This window comes from Chionomys nivalis, chromosome 7 (genome assembly GCF_950005125.1).
Source record: "Chionomys nivalis chromosome 7, mChiNiv1.1, whole genome shotgun sequence".
In the NCBI taxonomy this organism is placed as follows: domain Eukaryota; kingdom Metazoa; phylum Chordata; class Mammalia; order Rodentia; family Cricetidae; genus Chionomys; species Chionomys nivalis.
This window is the reverse complement of record NC_080092.1, coordinates 83,861,040-83,885,308: the sequence shown is the minus strand read 5'-3', so window position 1 is coordinate 83,885,308 and position 24,269 is coordinate 83,861,040. Positions and strand designations below refer to the sequence as shown.

At 42.9% G+C, this 24,269-nt stretch overlaps 1 protein-coding gene across 1 annotated transcript in view; it reads right to left on the bottom strand.

Annotated features, from left to right (window-relative positions):
* The window catches only part of Nsf (N-ethylmaleimide sensitive factor, vesicle fusing ATPase), a 141,686-nt gene extending 120,978 nt beyond the window's left edge, over positions 1-20,708 (bottom strand). The window contains exon 1 of the mRNA XM_057774437.1: positions 20,594-20,708. Coding sequence (XP_057630420.1) covers positions 20,594-20,605 — 12 coding nt within the window. The 5' untranslated portion in view covers positions 20,606-20,708. The remainder of the gene's footprint in view (positions 1-20,593) is intronic.
* Between the last annotated feature and the right edge of the window lie 3,561 nt (positions 20,709-24,269).

Genomic DNA, 24,269 nt, shown 5'->3' with positions numbered 1-24,269 from the left:
GTCAGAACCAAAGAGGTGTGCAGATGTCAATGAGGTCAATTTTATCTAAACAAGGTCTTTACAATATTGAATCTTTCCTATACTCCACATAGAAATAGGAAATAGCTATCAAAATATTTTCTTTTAAAAAAATATTTTATTTTTAGGTACATGTATGAGTTTGTGGGATTGATGCCATGTGTCATGGGTACCTAAGAGACCAGAACAGGGTGTTGGATGCCCTGTAGCTGGAGTCACAGACTACTGTGTGTGGCGCTGGGAACCAGACTGACCCTCTCATGTTTGGCAAGGGCTCACAAGCACTGGGCTATTGCTGCAGCCTCTCATTTCTTTCTTTTTTAAAGATCATAGAGGATTACTGGGAATTACAAGAGACTTAAAAGAGTTTGAGGCATTAGCGCACATCTATAACTGTAGCTTAAGGCTGAGGAAGACTACAGCTTCCAGGGCAGTCTGGACATCACAGTGAGTCCCAGGCAGTCTAAAGCACAGCGAAACCTGTCACTAAAACAAAACAAAATGAAAAGGATTTGAAAACAGGAATGAGTTATAAATTCTTTTATAAAAAGTGACTGTTTCAAACATGATTAATTGTTTCTTTTTTTTTTTTTTTTTTTATTTATTTATTTATTTATTTGTTATGTGTACAGCATTCCTTCCATGTGTGCCCGCAAGCCAGAAGGGGGCGTCAGGTCTCATTATAGATGGCTGTGAGCCACCATGTGGTTGCTGGGAATTGAACTCAGGACCTCTGGAAGAGCAGTCAGTGCTCTTAACCACTGAGCCATCTCTCCAGCCCGATTAATTGTTTCTAAAGAGAGCATAGTAACATATTACCAAAAAGATACTAAATAAACAAAAACTTGTCCTGTACCACCCCATAAAAGAAAGATGCTTTTCAAAATGGAAAAAAAAAACCATTGCTCTAATGAATAATACATTTCAAAAATGGATATCTGCAAACAGTGCCATTGCCAAGTGACTGTACTGCTGAAGAAGCCGGTAGCTCAACAGATAAAGGCACTGGCGGCCAAAGCCTGGCACCCTGAGTTTGATCCCTGGGACCCACACGGGAATGAAGAACTGACTCCTGAAATATTCCCCAACCTCCACACCTGTGAACACACTCAACCTAAAAACAAACCCCAAACGTGTGTGTGTTTTAAAGCCAGGAACAGAATAGAACAGTTCATCCACATAAGGGCTTCCAAGAGTTTTTCTGAACACATTTATTAGCACTATGAAAAGTGTAATGCATTTTGATTAATTTGCAGAAAAACAAGTAGACAGATGGAAATGCACTAGCCACATTTCAGTAAAACATTTCCATAAATGGTGATTAGTTCGATTTTTAAAAAAAGAAACAAAATATCATAATTTCAAAAGTGCAGCCAAATTCCCTTACTGTGAACTAGGCTTTGATTGCCACTAAAATGGAGTGTCAAAATAAGCTAAATTTAGGAACAGGCCTCTAAAAAGATGCATTTAAAAAACATTTAAGTAAGATATTGAAGAACAGCCAGATGACAGTGGTGCACCTCTTCAATCCCAGCACTCGGGAGGCAGAGGCAGGCAGATCTCTCCGAGTTCAAGTCTAGCCTGGTCTACAAATCGAGTTCCAGAGCCGGGCAGTGGTGGCGCACGCCTTTAATCCCAGCACTCGGGAGGCAGAGGCAGGCGGATCTCTGTGAGTTCGAGACCAGCCTGGTCTACAAGTGCTAGGTCCAGGACAGGCTCCAAAACCACAGAGAAACCCTGTCTCGAAAAAGAAAAAAAAAAAACAAATCTAGTTCCAGGACAGCCAGTGCTTTTACACTGAGAAACTCTGCCTCAAAACAAACAAACAAACAAAGATATCAAAAAACAATGACTCATCACTTTATTTTATGGATTACTAGTAAAGTAAAAATATAAGATTATACCTTTAATCATTAGCTTGCTTATTCTTTTCTGTATGCTTCACTATGTGTATAAAATCTTAGTACATCATCAGTGATTATATAAACGGACATACTGGGGTTATAGAAACACTTTTTGCATGTGGGGTTCATGATCATATGTTTGGAAATCACTGATTTCCCATGACATGAACAGAGTCAGGGTCACAAGTTCACCTTCCAAACGAAACAGCCCTTTGCTTAAGGTTACATCTTGACCAGCCATCAGTCAGAAACACATCAAGCAACTTAAAGTTTCTATCTTCCAAGAGTCTCTTCCCCTTTAGATTTCTTCCTTTTATGACCATTCCCCTAAACTTGCATCCCTTACGTGGCCAGTTCCTCCACACTCTACAGTTCCCAGTGTAGATAACACTTATTCTAGCAGGCAGCCTGGACAGCTGCCCCTCCCAGCTAGACTGACAGAAGGTAAACGGAAGTCCTGGATATACCCTTATTGTCTTCCTGCACACCTGAATCATACATAGAACAAATCTTAAGAGCAGAGACTTAATTTTGCTTATGTCTGTTCTTCCTGGGCCTGGCACAGAGTGAGTGCTTTTTTTAAACACTATAGATTAATACAAACCTGTTTCAACTGCATTAGAAACCACCCAAAGGACAAGTGTGCGCAGCACTACAAGGTCATTAGGACATGACATGGGACTCAAATAACAGTTCAAAGTTATACAACTTGGGGCTAGGAAGACAGCTCTGAAGGTGGGCACAGGAGCTCCATGGAGAAAACTGGTTAAGGGGTCTAGCCATATCTGGGCGCTCTGAGTTTGGCTGAGAGCTGCTACCTCAATGGATAAAGAGCAATTGAGGGTGATTCTTGACATAATCCGTCTGCTTTCCATGTACACACAGAACATGTGCACGCGCACACACATGTTCACCTACACATATGCAAAAGCATGCACACACGAATGCACACCACACACAGGGAAAATCAGAAAACAGTAAATAGAGCAAAAGCATGCACACACGAATGCATACCACACACAGGGAAAATCAGAAAACAGTAAATACAGCAAAAATTACACAACTGATAAGCCAACACAATAAAAACTTTACAAACGTTAAGCTAACCTTTTCATTTGTAAGCATGTTTAACTGTCAGTGTCCTCTAATGAGAAGGGGGTGGGTTTCTGTGGAGATCATCTGGCTGGCCAACTGAAACAGATGCTATGACTGAAGGCCTCCCCATTAGAACCCAGAAGCATCTGTGTTTATGGAAAGCCAAGCAGGGGATCTCATTTTTAACAGAGTGTAAATCTCTATAAATAGTGGAGTTATCTACTTATCACAGAAATGCCAAAGGAAGATTCCACAATTTTTCTAACGCTGGCTTTACCTCTAGGGACAGTAATAAAAGCCAACCACTACAGCCTTTTAAACATGAAATCACAGTCAGTGGTGGGCAGTTTTATTAAGTCGAGTTGTTTGGGCTACTGGAACCCCTGACTGTTTAAGAATATAAAAATGTCTACACATTACAGACTGTTGTTACCCGCTGGCTATTTGAAAGAATGCCAATGTGGCAATGTCAACAAATCAAAGGGAACTGTGGTGGAAGTAATTACGCCAAAAGCCTTAAACTACAATTTGCTTCTCTTAAAAAAAAAAGTATGGGGGGAGGACTTAAGTAAGATTTCTAAATAACACACTCCTGTGTCAAGGTTTCCTGAAGAAAATGGATTACTTAAGTAAACTTTTAAATCAAATAACAGTGCAAAAAAAAAAATTCATTGTGAGGCAGGAGTGGTAACACTGCTGTAATCCTAGCACTGGAGAGGTGGAGGCAGGAAGATCAGGAGTTAAGATAATCCTCAGCCACACAGGGACTTAGAGTCCAGCCTGGGCTCAATGAGACCCTATCCTGAAAGAAGGAAAGGAAAGGAAAAACGGAGTGTGCTAGCAGACTAGCTGACTAGAAAGGGCTCATCACCAAACAGTCCCCCACCCTGATTATAACCCTTAAAAATACATCATCTCTTCTTCTGGCACCTCAGGCCTTGGTTACATTTCTCCAGAGATGAGCATATTCCACAGGAAAGAGGCGCATTTGTCCCAGGGCCGGGCTACATGACAAGCCCCACTCCTAGAGGATCATCTCTGAAAACTAACAGTCTGAAATTGCACTTTCACTATGTGTATGCGTGTTTGCTGGGGTGGTGGGGGTGGTGCTCATATCTGTAATCCAAGCACTGGGGAAGCTGAGGCAGGAAGAAGATGACCACAAGTTTCTGACCAGATCATTTTAAGGCGAGACTAACTATCTCAGAGAAACACCACAGGAAACTTTAGTGTATGTTTCCAAGGTCCAGCCAGGTAGCACGTATCACCTATACTTCATTATTCTGCCACAGGCTATATCCCCTTGCATGGACAGACCTCATTTTGTTCATTGTTGCATCTTCCATGAGCATTCAGATTGCTTCCATCTAGGGGCTTTAAGAATAAAACTGCTATGACCATTCAGGCAGAGGAGTTATGTGGAATTTGGGGGTTTTGTTTGTTTGTTTGTTGAGATGGGGCCTCGCTACACAGCCAACTGTGGTCTCTAACTTGTGATTCTCCTGCTTCGATTTCAGAGTGGCAAGATTACAGTGTGTACCTCCATGCCTTGCTCTACATCCAAGTATACATATGAACATATGTCTTCAATGCTCTGATACATCCTCATCTGATATCTCATTTAAAAATGCCTTCTCCGATTCTGGAGGTTGTCTTCACTTTCTTAGTCATCTCCTTAGACACATGAAAATTTTGATAAAATTCTATTTTTCCTGATTGCTTATGCTTTTGTATTACATCTTTTAAAAAATCCATTGCTTAATCCAAAAGCATGCATTTTAAAAAATCTACCCTTCCTTGGAAGAATTGCTCTTTCTGATGCTAGTTCAGGAACCATTTCCTTATTTCCATTGTTAGATTATCCATTGCCATCGTATAGAAACGTGGCTGCTTTCTGGATATTGCTCATCTATGGTACAGCTTTGCTGAACCTAGTTACTAGCTCTAAGTCATTTTTTTTTTTTTTTCAGATAGATAGATTCTTTAGGAGTGCCATCTGGGGCTGGAGATGGAGCCCAATGGTAGAGCACTTACCCAGCATGCACTGAGTCTCTAGGTTCAATCCCCAGCACAACCCAAAACACCAACAAAGGAAAACCACAACACCGCACCATCGGCATTGTGGTGGTTGCAAGTGCCATTCATTCCTTTCCTTTCCTTCGTTTCCTTGCACATTGACTGGCCCTACCTAAAACTCGCGACGTCGTTGATCAGAAGCGGCCAAAGGGGACATCCTACTCTCAGTCCTGATCTCTAGGGCTTTTAACCTTCGCCATGAAACGCCATGATGGCTGTGGGGTTTCCAGTTGGTTCAGTTTTGTTTTGTGAACCAAATTTTGACAGTGTCAACCCATAAGGTTGCTCTGAGAATCTAACAAAAAAAGATCTGTGAAGGTGTTTTCAAAACTGCAAAATGCTGGTTTACTTTCAGATTGTAGTCCACAACACAGCGTTCTTATTCTGTAAAGAGTTTACTCCCAAAGTTGCTAAAGAAATCAAAACAAATTGACCCCAATTCTTCAAAAATAAATGAAAATACAGCAATGCATCTAAAGACATCACAAAATCTGAGGTCTAATGAATACCATGTCTTCAAAGCAGCAAAATATACTGACAGGTCTCATGACAGTTACCTTAATTGCTGTGTTAATCTGAAGCCCTGTAATTACACACACACACACACACACTCACAATATGTTTGTAAGACTGAGAGGTTTCTCACTTAACACAGCTTCATAAGCATAACACAATGGTACTGTTTACATATTCTATAATTTAGAAATTACTTTAAAATACTTATGTCCAATGGCTGATTTTCATCAGGTTTTCTGATTTTGGTCTGTAAACAGGGGTTATGCACCTCCTTCTCATCCTTAGAAAGGATCTTTTAGGCAAGCTGGAAACACAGTTCAGTGCTAGAGTGCTTACCTAGCATACCAAAAAAGAAGGCAAGGGGAAGAGTTCTGCACCCAGCATCCACATAGAAAAGCCCCCTTTTCTCTAGTCTTCTGTCTCTCCACTCTAGCACCTTCTCTGGATTCTTAGGCCATATTCACTTAGGGCAGAACTGCATTCAAAATGCCAGGAAGAGGGGCTGGCACACAGTGAGGAGCAGGCAGCCTGGCAGATGTGATGAACGGGCAGCTGTTTTGCCGGGAGGATAGGGTTGGAAGACAGGGGCCCTGTGGAATGCTGGTATTCTTAAGCTGGGCATTGATTACCTTGGGTGTGTTCATTTTCGAAAAGTGGAACCAATCCCAGGCAGTGATGGTGCACACCTTTAATCCTAGCACTCAGGAGGCAGAGAGAGACAGGCGGATCTCTGTGAGTTCGAGGCCAGCCTGGTCTACAGAGTGGGTTCCAGGACAGTCAGGACTATACAGAAAGAGAGAGAGAGAAGAAGAAGAAAAAGGATCTGCTGGTCCCTAGCTTTTCAGTCATTTTTGGGTCTCACTTCTAGTTCAATACAGAGCTCTGTACCTTGAGTGTACAGTACCTCCCCCTCAGAAGACTGTTGATTTGAGCTTCCAAACAGCCACGCACAAGGACTTCCTGTGCTGTCACATCTAGCAGCCATTAGTCATGCACAGAGCTTGAAATGTGGCCAATTCAACTGAGAATCTGGATATTTTTAATAAATCTCCTCTCTCCCCCATAATGGGGCTGAAAACCCATGACCTAATTCATGGAAGGCAAACACTCCACCACTGAGCAACAGTACCTGGTCTTGTTTTAAATGTTCAGATAGTCTTAACTCACTCTGTAGTCTAGGTGGGCTAGAGGTACAATTGCAACCTCCCTGCCTCAGTCTTCCAGGTAGCTAGGATTACAGGCCTACACCATCAGGCCTGGAGAGACACCGTAGCTAGGATTATAGGCCTACACCATCGGGCCTGGAGAGACACTGGATTTTTAATTTGCTTTTATCAGTTTACATCTATGACTGTTTTGTTTCTTCATCACTTTTTTTTAATTTATTTATTTATTTATTATGTATACATTATTCTGTCTGTGTGTATGTCTGCAGGCCAGAAGAGGGCGCCAGACATCATTACAGATGGTTGTGAGCCACCATATGGTTGCTGGGAATTGAACTCAGGACCTTTGGAAGAGCAGGCAATGCTCTTAACCACTGAGCCATCTCTTCAGCCCCTCTTCATCACTTTCTAAGGGTGGCCTAAAACCCCCCCACTGTCACCATTTCTGTAGTTAGCAGCTCACCCTGCCACCCAGAGCAGCTAGGCTGGAGTTCCTGACAGACTGCTATTCAGATGAAGGTGGGAATCTTCCTTTGCAGTAGAAAACCACTTCAAGAGAAGACAGTATGGAGCGGGGCAGGAGTTTACAGAAAAGGTATTAGCACTCACTTCAGCATGGGTGAGAGTGGTAGAGGCACTTAGGAACCGGACATGAAAGGAGCCTTCTCATCTCAAACTCTCAATCCTCCTGCCTTAGCCACCAACAGCTGGGATTACAGGACTGAACCACCACACCTGTCACTGCTTGTTTATTTTATTTCTATCATTTTGATTCCTCTTAACTGCAATTTTCTTTTTTATTTTTTTACTTTCTTAAATTTTTATAATTCATTTTCCCATTGTTATTCATATTTTTATTATTTCAGTAGTTACCTTGGAAATATACATATCAAGCCTAAAGCCATCCAAGTAGCTCTAACTCCGTACTGAATAGAGCAAAAATCATAAACCTACCCCATTTAGGTACAACTGCCATTATCTCTTTAGTTCTAGTGGTTAAAATTCCCGCAAGACATCACTGATTTATTTTGACTCCTGTCATTGCCCTTGTTCTTGTTTTGAAACCGGGTCTTGCTATGTAGCCCAGCCTGGCCTCACCTCCCGGGAGCCCTTCTGCCCTGCATGGAGGGAAAGAGCCCCCATGCCTGGCTACTTCATCTCCTGCATTCTCTCTCCAGATACAGCCTTGGCTTCACTCCTCCAGCGGCAGTCTGACTACATGAGACCTCCTTTCCTGCCTTTTGTGTTCTCCTAAACCCTTTTCGTTGCTTTCTACTTTCTTTGAATTCCAAATAATTTTTTTTCAAATTTTTATTTTCTGACCAGAAGTAGTTAGCTAATACAAAATAAACTCAAAGACTTTTTGTCTAATTTTGCTTTGTTTGGGCTTTTTTTTTTTCCTATTGGTCTTTTGCTTGTATATCTTGGTTTCTGTTGGGTTTGGTTTGGTTTGGTTTGGTATGTTTCTTGGACTTGTGTGTTTTAGAGAGTGTGGAGTTGGGTGGGCAGGGAGGTGGAGAGGATCTGGGAGGAATTTGAGGGAGAAAATATAATCAAAATATATTATATAAAGAATTTTTTTTTCAAGCTGGGGGACCTTTAGTCCCAGCTCTTGGGAGGCAGAGGCAGGTGAATCTCTGTGTTCAGGGCCAGCCTGGTCTACAGAGGGAGTTCCAGGGCAGCCAGGGCTACACAGAGAAACCCTGTCTCTAAAAACCAAAAACCAAATTTATTTTCCTAAATCTCTTCAAAGCTATCATTTCACACTCTCGCTCTTCGCTCTTAAACTCCTGTTTCTAGAAGCATTTTAAATACATATACTTACTGTGTCTGCTAATTTCGGTACCTGAAGCCTTTGGAAAGTCCAGCTCCTTTTTGGTTTGTTTTGGGTTTTGTTTTTGTTATTTTGAAACAGGCTCTCACTGTGGAACCATGGCTGGTTTGGAACTTACTTGGTTCGGTTCTCTTCTTGCACCATGTGGGTCCCAGCGACTGAACTCAGGTCATCGGACTTGGCGGCCATCACCTTAACCTACCGAGCCATCTAACCAGCTCTCTAGCCTATTCTTTCTGTTTCTGCTGACCTGACTTGCATTTGCTGACGCTTGTTTGTGCCATTTGTGACTCTGTGCTTATTATGCTTACAAAATAGATTTTTCAAAAAATATTTTTTCATTTTTAGGACTTTTCTGACTCCTGGGGTTCTCAGAAGATGACTTCTTCCAAGAAGCTTTATGCTCGATGCTACTGGGGAATCCAAGGCATGTGGGGACATGTGGAGGCATGTGGGAGTGTGTGCAGGTATGTGGGGGGCACTGCCACTATTGTACTACTTTACACCTAATTATTGGCTTAAAGTTTCATACCAACCAGGGAGTGTGAAATTAGAATTCCAGACTTCAAGGTGACTCAGTGGATAAACATATTAAAGAGGAGTTTGGTTTTTATTTTTGCTGTTTTTGTGACCCTACCCAGCAAAGTGAAACAGAAAATTTTCCTTTCAGATCTCTGGGTGAAAGAAGTTTACTATTAGCTGACATTTATTATGAGGTGTATCCCCTGGAGAGACAAAACTGCCAGTGCTTATGGCCTGTTCTCTGAGGCAAAGGTGAGAATGATCCCCTCAAGGCAAAAGCATTGGCTGATATTTCCCACTTGCACACAGGTTTTGGCCTGATTATTCTTTAAACTCTGGCTGGTTACCACCCTAAATTCAATTATTTTTAAGATTTATTTCTATTTTTATTGTTATTTATGTATATGTGTGCGTCATATATGTACAGGAGCCTGCAGAGGCCAGAAGAGGACACCAGAGTCCCTGAAAATGAGAAACGGGTGCTTGTGAGACACCCAATATGGCTGTTTGGCAGCCGAACTCGGGCCCTCAGAAAGAGCAGCAAAAGTGCTCTTAACCTCTAAGACATTTCTTCAGCTCTGAACTCAGGTTGTTGTTGTTTGTTTGTTTGTTTAGGTTTTTCAAGACAGGGCTTCTCTGTGTAGCAGCCCTAGCTGTCCTGGAGCTAGCACTGTAGACCAGGCTGGCCTCGAACTCACAGAGATTCGGCTGCCTCTGCCTCCTGAATGCTGGGATTAAAGGTGTGTGCCACCACTACCTGGTTTGAACTCAATTTTGTTAGTTTTTTAAACATATTTTATCTAGCATTTTAAAATTTTTATGTGGGAAGATTGATGAGAGGATCTAATTCATCAACTGTAAGAAATAACTACAACTTCTCAGATATTTGAAAAATTGGGTGCAGGCAGGGTCTTAAAAAGGAGAAAAGACAACCTGAAGCTTATGAACATCTGATGTGGAAGTCCCCTCTGTATGCTATGAATACCATTGGTTAATAAACAAACTGTCTTAGGCCCGCACAGGGCAGAATAGGGTAGGCAGAGAAAACTAAACTAACTGCTGGAATAAAGAAGGCAGAGAGAAGAGAAGCCATATAGCCCCACCAGAGACAGACACTGGACAGAACCTTGCTGGTAAGCCACAGCCATGTGGCGATATATAGACTGAGAGAAATGGGTTAAATTAAAATATAAAAATTAGCCAATAAGAAGCTAGAGCTAATGGGCCAAGTAGTGATTTAAATAATATAGTTTCTGTGTGATTATTTTGGGAGTCTGGACGGCCAGGAAACAAACAAGTGGGCCTCCTACTACAAACTGGCACTCTAACTTGTGCTCGCTAAACCCACATAAAACCTGAGAGAGCTTGAAAAGGAATTCTAGACACACACACCCACAAAAAAAAAAAAAAAAAAAAAGAGCTTAACACAGCTTCTTGCTATTTGTTGGTGGCATACCACAGCTTCTTTAAGAGAGGTTTTCCTGACTCAGTGGTAGCAGAAAAAAAAAACCCCACAGTTTCAAAAAAGGACTTTTCATGACAGACACATCTGCTCCTGGCAGCACCAATTAATTCAAGAGGAAGATGGGCATTGAAGAGGCTCCTTATGGAGTTTGCTAACCATTTGGGCAAGAAACTGCTCTTGCCTGGACTGCTTGATGGTATGCTATGTGAACTGGACATACAGGACCCACAGAGAAATGACTGCTGAACTTGCCTAAAGGTGAGATGATCTTTCAGGGTTCCTGCTTCATCAAAGAGACTGCCAGACATTCTGCAGGACACAGAAAAATGTGACTGACAAACTGTCATATAGGCGGAACTGTCTTTGAAATTTCCTGCTTCATGGAAAAGTCTGCTGGATACTATGGGCCTGTAGGCTGGATATGGATGCCCCAATGGTACAGAAGAACTTTGGGTGACTGTCCAGGCAGTGAGATGTCTCTGTCAATTCTAGAGTTTTGGAAGTTGCTTATAATGCACTTCCTGTTTATTTAGGTAATATTATATCCTTCTGGAGTCTTTGATGGAGTTGAGGAATATGTAGTTATAGTTATCCTTAGCTATGATAAAAGATAAAGTAGATATAAATATTGTAACTAAATTCTTACCTGATAGCTGTTTTGCTATATGTAATTTTACTGTGTTAATGTTAAAACCTTCTTTTTTATTTAAACAGAAAAGGGGAGGTGATGTGGGATTCCCCTCTATATGTTGTGAATACCATTGGTTAATAAAGAAATTGTCTTAGGCCTGTGCAGGGCAGAATAGAGTAGGCAGAGAAAACTAAACTGAATGCTGGGAGAAAGAAGATGGAGAGAGGAGAAGCCATGTAGCCCCACCAGAGACACACACCGGACAGAACCCTGCAGGTAAGCCACAGCCACATGGCAATATACAGATTAATAGAAATGGGTTAAATTAAGATGTAAAAGTTAGCCAATAAGAAGCTAGAGCTAGCCGGGCGGTGGTGGCGCACGCCTTTAATCCCAGCGCTCGGGAGGCAGAGGCAGGCGGATCTCTGTGAGTTCGAGACCAGCCTGGTCTACAAGAGCTAGTTCCAGGACAGGCTCCAAAACCACAGAGAAACCCTGTCTCGAAAAACAAAACAAAACAAACAACAACAAAAAAAAAAGCTAGAGCTAATGGGCAAGTAGTGATTTAAATATATATATATATATATATAGTGATTTAAAAAAATAGTTTCTTTCAATAAAAAAAAAAGAGAAAAAAAATAGTTTCTGTGTGATTATTTCGGGAGACTGAGCATCCAGGAAACAAACAAGCGGGCCTCCCAATATAAACATCAAAGTTACATATACATCAAAAAAAAATATGTCTGGCACATGCCTTTAATTCCAGCACTTGAGCGGCAGAGACAGGCGAATCTCCATGAGTTCGAGGCTAGTCTGGTCTATAGAGCAAGTTCCAGGAAGGCTCCAAAGCTACAGAGAAACCCTGTCTCAAAAAAACCAAAAAAGAAAAAAAGAAAAGAAAAAAAAACCCTTCAACAAGCCACACTGGAGAAGCAGGATACAAAGTCACCAGTTCCCAAGCCCACCATGCAGCACAACCAACTGGAAGGTCTGCTGAAGGAGGCTGCAGAGTTCCAGACTCAGCACTTTAATTATCAGCCTGGGGCAAGCCTCAGAAGTTCTTTCATGACAAGTTGTCAGGTGAAGCTGGTTTGCAGAAACACTGTGACAATCCTTGTACCAGGGATATGTAAATGTTATAAAAGCAATGCTAAGGGGCTAGAGAGATGGCTCAGTGGTTAAGAGCACTGACCTCTCTTCCAGAGGACCTGAGCTCAACTCCTAGTAAATCTGGCAGTAAACAACTGTCTATAACTCCAGCTCCAGGGGATCTGATCCCCTCTTCTGGCCTCAAGCCAACATATAGTGCAGAAAAACATGCAGACAAAACATATATACCATAAAATAATGTATGAATTTTAAAAAAGACTGACACACATACAAACTAACGGGACTATGGCAGCCTGCAAAGGGCCTGCACAGGTTCAAGCCAGACAGGGTCCCCAGCACTGAGAGAGGGCTCCCATCCCAAACCAAAACACTATCTCCAATTGACATCCACGTGCAAAGGAAAAATTAGTTTTTTCAATGGCACCTCAAGGGGTATATTAACCATACTTATGGCTAGACCTACGCCACAGTAGATAGCCAACACAAAATGAACTCAATGATATTTTTGTAGACTTTTTGACTCAAATGACTTTGGGCATCCTTTGTCTTATTGGCCTAAAAGCTTCTATATTATGGTTTCTGATTTTGTGTTTTTATGAGTTTTGAGTGGTTCTGTGTGTGCGTGTACATGTTTACTTTACTGTTCTTTTTCTTCCTTAAAAAAGTTCTGGATTATATCTTGTGTTTGCCTGTTTGTTTTCTAAAGAAAGAGAAAAAAAGGGTATGGAGTTGGGTAGGTGGGGAGGATCTGAGAGGAGTTGAAGGAGAGGAAACCATGATTGGAATATATTGAATGGAAAAACATTATCAAATACATATTCAAATATATATTTTAATCAAATATACATCTGAATATGTACTCAAATATATGTGTATATATCTGTAACATAGACCAGTTCCTTTTATTCTTTCTACAGAAGAACACAAGCAATACAGAGGCTTCAGTGTGTATAACAGAGACCTCATTAATACTCAGTATACATCATTTAATTTAGCAAATACAAATTAAGCTTATACTGTCATTGATACACTGTAAATTGATTAAAAGGCTAAATATAAAAGCGACTCGATTTATCTACAGGTAGAGAAAAAAAGAACTATATTAGAGTCGAGCAATTGTTTACATTTAGTTCTGTGTTATTAATGGTTTGGATAACTCAAGAAACAACAGCATTACCTAGGATTCTCCAACAGCTCAGGAGAGAAGATAGCATCAAGACTGAACTATACTTCTTCTTTTTTTTTTTTTTTTTTTTTTTCGAGACAGCGTTTCTCTGTGGTTTTAGAGTCTGTCCTTCCTGGAACTAGCTCTTGTAGACCAGGCTGCTCTCGAATTCACAGAGATCCGCCTGCCTCTGCCTCCCGAGTGCTGGGATTAAAGGCGTGCGCCACCACCGCCCGGCAAGACTGAACTATACTTTAACGGTGCTGCTTTGCTCAGCAGTCACTGTGACTGAGTGTTATACATCCATTCCAGGCTCATTCTCAACAAGGGTAATTAAATCTGTCCTATCTCACAAATGTTATCAGTATCATTCCTTAGGAGAATATGTCCTAGTAACTGAGACTAATTAAAAAAAAAGAAAAGAAAAAGAAATCCCCAAGAAAGGGTTCTTTAGAAGACCCAAAACTTGCTGCTAATATTGTCCTAGCTTGTCAGTCACATAAGAACTTATGTGGTCATGAGCTCCTAATACTAATCCCACCACTGAATCTGTAAAACATCCTATTGCTCTAGTGATTTCGAAACTCATTATTACTTCTCACCTGAATGATTTCCCTACTTCCTCCTCTACTTCACTAGTGCAATCCACTGACCCTTAGCACCTCATTCTGAACACAGAAGAAGACCGAAATACCTTGCATGATTCATGTGGTTCAAATGGACAGCTTCAAGCTGTGATAAACTATTACACCTTTTGCCTTAAAACCAAAAACCAAACAAGCAAAAAGAGGAAGGGAAAATCAGTATTAAAAGTTATTGCCGGGTGGTGGTGGCGCACGCCTTTAATCCCAGCACTCGGGAGGCAGAGGCAGGTGGATCTCTGTGAGAGTTCGAGGCCAGCCTGGTCTAGGAGAGCTAGTTCCAGGACAGGAACCAAAAAGCTACGGAGAAACCCTGTCTCAAAAATCCAAAAAAAAAAAAAAAAAAAAAAGTTATTTAGCTGAATTTTATTAAAGTCTTTGTATCTATCTTTGTAAAACACAGGAGAAAAATACAGGTCTAAACCAATACAGAGTGTACACTTTCTTCTGAAGAAGCAGGGGGATGAATTACTCCTAAAATTCACACGGAAAGGGCTGAAATCTAAAATGTGCAAATATAGTGGTATATTATTTGTGCTTTAATAAATAAATGAAGATCAGAGGGCAAAGTAGCCATGCCAGTCAGCCATGTAGGCCAGCGAGCGGTGGCATACACCTTTAATCCTGGGATTTGGGAGACAGAGAAGACAGAGGCAGATGGATCTCTGTGAGTTCAAGGCCACCCTGTGAAACACGATTGAATCTGTCTAAAAAAATAAATGGAGCTCACACAAAGGTGATTCCAAGTGCTTTTAATCCCAGCACCAGGGAAGTGGAGACAGGAGCGATGTGGCTGGGTGGAGAGAGGAATATAACGGGGAAGAGATGGGAACACAGGAGTGTGGTGTGGAGGATTTGTGGAGACAGGATCTCTGTCTTTCAGTCTGAAGATTTCACTGAGATAAGAGCTCTTTAGTGGCTTAGCTGCTTTACTTTTCTGACCTTCAGGTTGAACCCCAATATCTGTCTCTGGGTTTTTATTATTCGTGCTACATAGAAAAACAAGGGTGGGCTGGCCAGGAAAGATAGCTCCATGGGGAAAAGGCAGAGCTCGATCCCCAAGATCCACACTGTGAAAGAAAACAACATATCCAATACATGTGACTCATATACACAAAAATAAAAAGTAAATCATTGGGGTTTTAAATTTTTTAGAATGAGGAAGAGGTGCACTCCATGAGACAGCAAGGAGGAGGGCCGACTCTGACCTCCCCCCACAAAGATGATGGGTTTGTGACACAGAGAGAGTATCACAAATCAGTGGGGATAAAGGATGGACTCAATAAACATCGGGACAACTGCTCCCGCCTATGGAAGGCTAAAATTAACTTCCTAATTCACACCAAACACAAAAATAAGTTCCAGATGAATCAATCACCAAAATAGGCAAGGCAAATAAAGCTTTAAAATAAGATCTTTATGACTTCAAAGTAGGTTAAGCTTTCTTGAAGATCACACAAAAGTACAAACCATATAGGCCAAAAAATGGCAAATATGACAATAATACTTAAATCTAAGACTTTGTAAACACGAAAAAATGATCATCTAGAAGCTGTTTGCATCTAAAAGCTATCTGCAACTAACAACTCAAATATAAAGCAAATCTTGCCCTCCTCTAAAGGGAAATCTATATAAATAAGACAATACGTATATCCCAACTAAAAACTGGACAAAAGCTGTACAATGATAATGCATGGAGGAACTCTTCAGAGACCAAAAGGAAAACTGCTTAACCTCACTGGTGGTTAGCATAAAACGGAAACTACAATGATGAGATCGTGTTGTATTTCTTAGATTGAGTTTAATGTCAGCAACCTAGAGTGTGGGTGTTTAAAGACTGAATTATAGGGCTGGGCGTTGTGGTACAAACTTTTAGTCCTAACATTCAGAGGCAGAGGCAGGCAAATCTCTGTGAGTAGCTTAGACCATTCTACAAAGCGAATTCCAGGCCAGCCTGGGCTATACAGGGAGACCCTATCTCAAAAAAAAAAAAAAAAAAAAAAAGGGAGCTGGAGAGATGGCTCAGAGGTTAAGAGCACTGACTACTCTTCCAGAGGTCCTGAGTTCAATTCCCAGCAACCACATGGTGGCTCAGAGCCATCTATAATGAGATCTGGTGCCCTCTTCTGGCATGCAAGCATACATGGAAGGAATGTTGTATACATAATAAATAAATAAGAAAGAAAGAAAGAGAGAGAGAGAGAGAGAGAGAGAGAGAGAGAGAGAGAGAGAGAGAGAGAGAGAAAGAAAGAAAGAAAAAAAAAAAAAACAGCCAGCATTACAGCAAGAGTTTGGTGTACTCCAAATGCAGGCATTTCCAAGGGGTTACTCCTCTGTCGAAGATTTTTGCATAGTAAAATAACACACCTTTAGAGAGGTGAGATGGTCCAGCATTTGCTACCTGAATTCAAGTCTGGGACCACATGGTAGAAGGAGAACTGACTCCCACAAGTTGTCCTCTGAGCTCTAAGCATGGGCCATAGCACAAATGCGCACACTCATACACAGACAGATGTAAAAACAATAATATACTTTACACCTTAGATATTTGAAAAAAGAATGAATCCATATATCAAATAGTGCTTTAAGGAATTAAACTTTATTTTCTAAAATTTATTGCACTTGATGATTCTTTTTAAATCTCTACTAAACTGATGCATAAAAGCAAGGATATAACCAGAGATAATGATGGGTAAAATTCTAATATGGCCTCTGCTCTCTTGAAGTGGAGGCAAATAATAATAATACGAATACTTCATTTTTGGGTCAGGGTCTTATTCCAGTGTAGCGGACTTTCTTGGACTACCAGCCCTAAAATCATGACATGGAAACTTATTATCATCAATGCTTGGCCTTAATTTAGGCTTGTTTCTTGCTAGCTCTTATAATTTAATCTAACCTGTTTCTCTTCATCTACATTTTGCCTCAGGGCTTTTTACCTTTCTTTCATTTTGTGTGTCCTACTCAGAGTCTGACTGGCTGGCAGCTGCCTAGCCCAGGACATCTCCCTTTCTTTCTCCCAGTTCTCTCCACTTCTCAAGCCTAGATTCCTCCTCCTACTTAGTCTCTCTGTCCTCCAGCCCTGCCTATCCCTCTACTGCCAAGTTATTGGTCACTGAGCTTTTTATTAGCCCAATCAGGTGCCTTACGCTGGCAGAGCAACACATCCTTACATCATCAAACAAATGCAACATAAATAGATATAACACATCTTTACATAGTTAAAAGTAATATTCCACAACATTCTGTAGCTCAGGCTGGCCTAGAACTCTGTACGTACACCAGGCCTCATACATACAATTATCCTCCTGCCTCTGTCTCCTAAATCCTGGGATTACATACTTGCGCCAACACACCGGGTACAGCACTCTAGCACAGTTACAATGAGAACAGATAAATCTCTAAAATAGGAACACAGGTTTTCAAGAGTGTGTAACAAAGTATCCTGATTTAAAGGGAGAGATCAGAACAGGCTTCCTAAGTGTACTCTGAGTAGGAGGTAAATGGTTGGGGGCAGATCAAGGAATTGAAAGGCTTATATAACCTGAGCACAGACAGTAAAAGGGAGGGGAGGGAAACAGGAGCAAAACTGCAAAGAGCCTCAAGGTTAAGCATTTGATCTTCTCCCCAAAACTAATGGGAAGTTGCTGAGGAGCGGTTTAAACAGCGAGGGGCACTGGAAGAACAACCACTGTGGGGAATGGAAGTGGGGTAGAATGCCAAAAGGAGACTACTTAGAAACTTCCTGCAGTTATCCAGACCAGAGAGAGAAAAGAGGGTGGAAATGAAGGTGCAGAATGGTGAACTGATCAGGGAAAAAGATGCCACTACAGCAGTGATGATTTTAGTATAGAGGATGGCTTAGAGCAACGACAGCAGTGATGATTTTAGTATTGAGGATAGCTTAAAGCAACAATACTCCCAAATCTACCTTTTTGGGGCCCTAATTAAAGACCCTTAAAAATTATTATTATCCTTAGTGTGTGGGTAGGAAGGCAGTGAAAAATTGTACACAGGGTAGAGCAGGGGATGTGCCAAGAAATATAGAGAGCAGGGACAGGGAGACAGTTGGCTGGATAAGGCACTTGCCCTGCAAGTGTGAAGACCTGAGTTCAAATCCCCTGAACCACTGTAAAGCCAGATAAGATGGCTCAAGTCTACAATCTTGAATAAAAAGTTCCTCCAGGAGCTGGAAAGCCAGCTAGCCGGGCATAAGCAGAGGTGAACTAAAGAAACCCTGTCTCAAACAGGGTGGAGGGATGATGTTGTCCTTTGATGGCCACATATGACCATGCCTGTGCCCTCTCTGTCTCTCTTTCTCTGTCTCTGTCTCTCTCTGTCTCTCTCTCTCTCTCACACACACACACACAGGCACCATACCCACCAGGTTTCCACTGGATGTGTGATGGTGTCATTCAATGAAAGAAAAACAGAAAAGTACCAGGTAGGTGGATCCTAGCTTTAGATTTGAAGAAGAATTAAAGTGGTCTCGATTTTATCTATCTATCTATCTATCTATCTATCTATCTATCTATCTATCTATCTATCCATCCATCCATCTATCTATCTATCTTGGTATTTTGAGACGGTGTCTGTGTAGCCCTGACTGTCCTGGAACTCACTATGTGGACCAGGCTGACCTCAAACTGTCAGAGATCCACCTGTCTCTGTCTCTGTGGGGATCAAAGGTAGGCGCCCAGCCTTGCTCTTGAATTTAAGTAGGCAGTTTCACGATCAATTTAGAATTTAGAGGGCAGTTCTGTGGGGGATGGGTGAAATCCTGAGAACCTCAGGCATATACACAGTAGTTGTAGCTTTGGCTCAGAAGGGATTACTGGAGGAGATAGAAGAGTATGGGAATTGAATGACAGGGTGGAGAAAGGCAAGTCTGCAGTGAGATGAGTCAGGAGAGTAGCAAGACATCACAGAAACCACGGAAGAGTATCTCCCATTAAGGAGACAAAGGTCAGGCCAGGCGGTGGTAGCACTTGCCTTTATTCCCAGCACTAGGGAAGCAGAGGCAGGTGGATCTCTGTGAGTTCAAGGCCAGCCTGGTCTACAAAGCAAATTCCAGGACAGCCAGGGCTGTTACACAGAGAAACCCTGTCTTAGGACAAAAAAAAAAAAAAAAGGCTATGATCAACAATGTCAGATGCTGCTGAGGCATCAAGTATGACAAGGATTGAAAAATGTGTATTATAGGGACAGGTTTCAGTCAGACTGTGGGTGCAGGTGGTAAATGTTTCAATAAACACAGAAAATAATCAGAGTTTACTGCTGTAAAATAAGAAGAGTAAAGGTGACATGGGGGGGGGGCAGAGGGAGGGTTTAAGATAAGAGAAGCTCCGGTATGTTCTGATTCAGGAGAGGGGCTCCTGAGGGAGGCAGAAACAGACCCAGAAGGGCCAGCCCAAGATAAAAGGGGGGTTATGAGAAAAGGAATAGAAAGAGATGGAACTAGTCTGATGACCTCTAAGGTCTCTTTGGGACTCTAGAATCTCATGACCTACAACTCCCTATAGACAGGACATTTGCATACGTGCATGCATGTATGCAAACTCATTCAAATATTCAGGTGTAAGTGAATGGGCCAAGCACATCATTAGTCTGTAATGACGCAGTTAATATCCCCAGGTTTTCCACCAGTGTAATCTCTGGGCCGGCTCCATCCATCAGAGCTTTTAGCTCTGATGCATACTGCAATAACAGCAGTGACCTGGCCCCATTTCTCCTCGCCAACCCCATCCTACCCCGCCATCCTACCAGCTTAAGGAAGAAGTAAAATGTAAATCCCTGAAACTACAGCACTGCCTGCCGCATTCGAAGCGACTGTCATTTAGCAAAACAGAACGTGACACCCCAAATCCATCTGCACTCCGGGCTGAAGACATTGCAGCTTCACTCGACAGTTGACAGGTTTCTCCCCAGGGGATGGTCTCAGGTTAGCCCTAAAAGTCATTTGCAGCCCCCCTCCTCTTCTCATAGCATCATTCATTTGGGCCCTCATTCATTTAGGAAGAACGAGAAATGGGTCCCTACACCCTTGCCCCGACTGCAGCAGACTACACCCCCACGGTTACCCGGCAGTGCCACCTCAGAAACCTCGGAGGAACGCGGAGGACACTCAGCGCTCGTCAGAGGGGGCTCGAGTGGCCACCACCCTCAGGGTGTCCGGAGGATGAGGGAAACGAGTCCCAGGAGATAGCAAGGGAGGCGCGGGAGACCCGAGGGGGACGAGGAGACAACCCTCGGGGAGGACCGAGTTTCCGAGCAGAGCTAATCCCCTGCCGCAGCTGCCCTATCTCGCCTCCAGCCCTGCTCTGACCTCCCTTCTTTTAGTGCTCCCCGGTGCTCAGCCTCGCGTCCCCTCCCCGGCGCCCGCGTGGACCTCGCAGCCGTCGCGAACCCCGCGATCCCACTGCGAGCTGGGGTTGCCCGGCCGCCACTCACCCGGCCCGCCATCTTCGCGGACACGTCCGGTTCCGAGGCTGCAGCTCCGCACTCGGCTGAGCCCGCCCCCGCCGCGCGTGCCCGCCTGCAGCCCGCCCTCGCGCAGGCGCGCAGGCGCCGGGGGAAACCGTGCCCGCGCCCGGCCGCGTCCCCAGAGCCCTTCCCCAGTCCGTGCGCGCGCGCGCAGGTCGAGCAGCGCCATTTTGGCTGAAGACAAACTGGCTTCCGTCCTCACTGTTCCCTGATTCCACAGAAGCCATGACAGTTGGCCACGTGGCCTTTAATGGCCTTTTAGCTTTCTGCGCTGAGAAAACCCCGCGTGGTTACTGCCCTCCCCCCAAGGAAGGGCAACAGCCAGAAGCTGGTTCTGAATTCGGATTCTGTTCGAACCCAGGCTTTTCTTTTGCAGGAGCACTTGTTTTGAAAGTGAATCATATATATTTGTTGCTTTATGGTTCGGTAATTTCAATTATAAGCACAATTTATACCCTTAGTGATCTTTTTCCCAGGACTGTTTCATTTTAGAGTACTCTGCAAATAAACGCCATAGGTCCCATCTGTGTATGAGGAGGTTTGTGTATGCATGTATGTATATGTTTAGGCCAGAAGATTCCAAGATGTCTTCTTCAATCACTTGTTCACCTTATTTCTCAAGAAAAGACCCCTCTCCCAGCACGTAGGCTTGGGTAGGCTTGGGTGACCCAGTGAATCCTCCTGCCTTCACCTTGTCTGCACTGCCAGGCTGGTGGATGTCAGGCGTCCTAACTGAGCTCCTCACCTGCTAAGAGAGATCTTAGCACTCCACCTTCTCCCCAAACCCGAGTTCAGTCTTTAACCTCCATGTTGCCTTCATTCACGCCATTTCTTCACTGGAATCTTTGAAGCTCTAACTTCAGGCTGCAGGAAGAAAAATTCTACAGCAGATGCTTGTAATGTTGGACCCTAGTGTCCAATGACCGAGGAGGAGGAGTTGCCCCAAGACACCATCTCTTACATCACAGCTGATGTAAAAGCATGAGGATTTTATTAATTCTGTCATGACAGGGTCTTCCAGCAGTCGGGAGGCTAGAAGACCTTGAATGTCTGGTACAGGCTATTTTTAAAGGGAAAAACCACAGAAGGAAAGGGTGTCTGGGGGGTTTTCTTTAACTATTATGATTGGCTTATTCAAAAGGGCTATTACCAATAATTGGCTGGAGAGTGGTTGCCAGATCAGATGAGGTAAGGGAAAACATCTGAGGGTCACTTTGCCCCTTTCCCAGGGCCTAAGTTAAAACATCAGTCACTGAGTCAATACCTAAGGGTTATCTTGCCCCTATTCAATAACTGAGTTCTATTTGGAGAACATTCACAAGGACTCAGGGAGATGATGGAAAGTTCCCAACATTTCTGTACGTGTGTGGGCAATTGTTAGGTCCTTGGTTCCCAGGGAGGAAGTGGGAAACATTACTGCTGAGACTGAGAGTTGTCAGAAGTGGCTTCAGAATTGTCTTAAAGTTCTACAGTAAGTCCCCCTGTTAATGTTTCCTTTCACATTTGCCTGAGATGATAAGGAATATTAGGGCTTGGCTTTAATTCTTCATTGAAGAGAAGGAGAAAATGACTGCTTCAATGTATGAAGATATGACTGCTTCAATGTATGTATCTTTGAGGAGGGTTTTATTGTAGATATGAGGGAGAACACAGCCAAAGGCATCTGGAAGAGTCCAGAGTGAACAGGCCAACAAAATAGGGTGGGTTATGAGAGGAGAGCAAAAAAGGAAGGGAAGAAAGAGGAGAGCAGACCAGAAGAGAGAACCAACAGAGAGAGTGTAACCAAAATGGCTGAGTTATATGGGAATTTGAATATGAAGCTGGGGAAGGGAAGCAAACCTCAGCCCCTTGGCTGGAGAGGGTTAAGGCAGGGAGTGGAGTTAGATATGCAGGGAGGAGGCCCAGGTGGTGTGGGAGGTCCTTCTGTCTATATGCTGCTTTTATTGGTTAATGAATAAAGGGACTGCCTATAGAGATATAGGGGAACAGAGCTAGGCGGGTGTGGGGGGGAACTAAATGGAATTCTGGGAGGAAGAAAGCAGAGTCAGGGAGACTCATGGAGCCGCCAGAGTCAGATATGCCGAAACTTTGCTGGTAAGCCACTGCCACGTGGCGATACACTGATTAATAGAGATGGGTTAGTTTAAGATATGAGTTTAGCCAGAAATACGCTTAAGCTATTGGCCAAATAGTATTGCAAATAATATGGTTTTCTGAGTGGTTATTTTGTGGCTGGGCAGTCCGGAAGAACAAGCAACCCTCCATGAAACACCCAGGTAGTGAGGGTTTCTTTGTGACCTGACATGTAATTAATTGGGGGGGGGATTTTTAACCAATATGAAAGAAAACAAAAAGGAATTAAAGCTCAGCATTAATAGGTTTTCTGCCCTCCCCGACCCAAAACAGGTTTCTCCACTGACACAGTAAGTCAGGTCAAGTTGAACTGAAAAATACAAGAACAGGTTTATTGGCACAGAGCAACTCTTGGACAGATTCTCCAGTCCCAGAGATGGAGGTTGGAGCAGCCTCGCCCACAAACAAAAGCAGGGAGACGTTATAGGATGTAGGCAAGGCATGATGACCTGTTCACCCCAAGCTGGATTTGTGCCCAAGTATGGTCAAAAGCTGAGCACTTCAGGTAGGGACTTGGGTGGCTGGCAACTTTGGGGAGGAAGCTGCTGTAGCAGACAAAAATTCAGAACTGGGCTTTTTGATGCCTTCCCTTTATTTGGAGATTCTCTGAGTAAACAGGGCTTAGAGAGACAGGAATAGGGTTTCCCAGACTGTGTAGGAATGAGCTGGAGGTTCCAACTGATGAAGCATGTTTAGCAATATAAAATTAAGAACTGATAAAATCAAGCCAGTTGTAGTGGTGACCACCTTTAATCCCAGCCCTGGGAGGCAGAGGCAGGTGGATCTCTGTGAGTTTGAGGCCAATCTGATCTACAGAATAGTGAGTTCCAGGACAGCCAGAGCTACTTAGCGAGACCCTGTCTCAGAAAGGAAAAAAAAAAAAAAAAACTGACCAAGAACAGAAGAAAGAATTTATGTGGGGGGCTGAAGAGATGGCTCAGTGGTTAAGAGCATTGCCTGCTTTTCCAAAGGTCCTGAGTTCAATTCCCAGCAACCACATGGTGGCTCACAACCATCTGTAATGAGGTCTGGTGCCCTCTTCTGGCCTGCAGACATAAACACAGACAGAATATTATAGACATAATAAATAAATAAATAAATAAATAAATAAATAAATAACATATATAAAAAAAGAAAGAATTTATGTGGATTTCATGAATCCTCACTGAATCTGACCCCCTGGCGCTGTGCTGGACCACTCAGATGTGATAGCTAAGTCACTAGTGACCTCAGGGATTAGGAGGAAGGGGAGAAAAACAGTTGAACTCTGATGTTACCTTGGCAAAAGACTGTTTAGAAACAAAAGAGAAAAGAACACTATCCAAGAAGAAACGAAGAACCAGAAGGTTTTCTTGCCCTTCTCTGTCACTCATTTGCTGTGTCCTTCCTTTTCTTTTTATTGCTGTTACTTCGAACTTAAACCTATAAATCACAACGATTCTGCCCAATTACCAGATCCAGATGACACTGGTTCTCAGCCCAAAGATCTAGCATCACTTTCCAGGCTGGT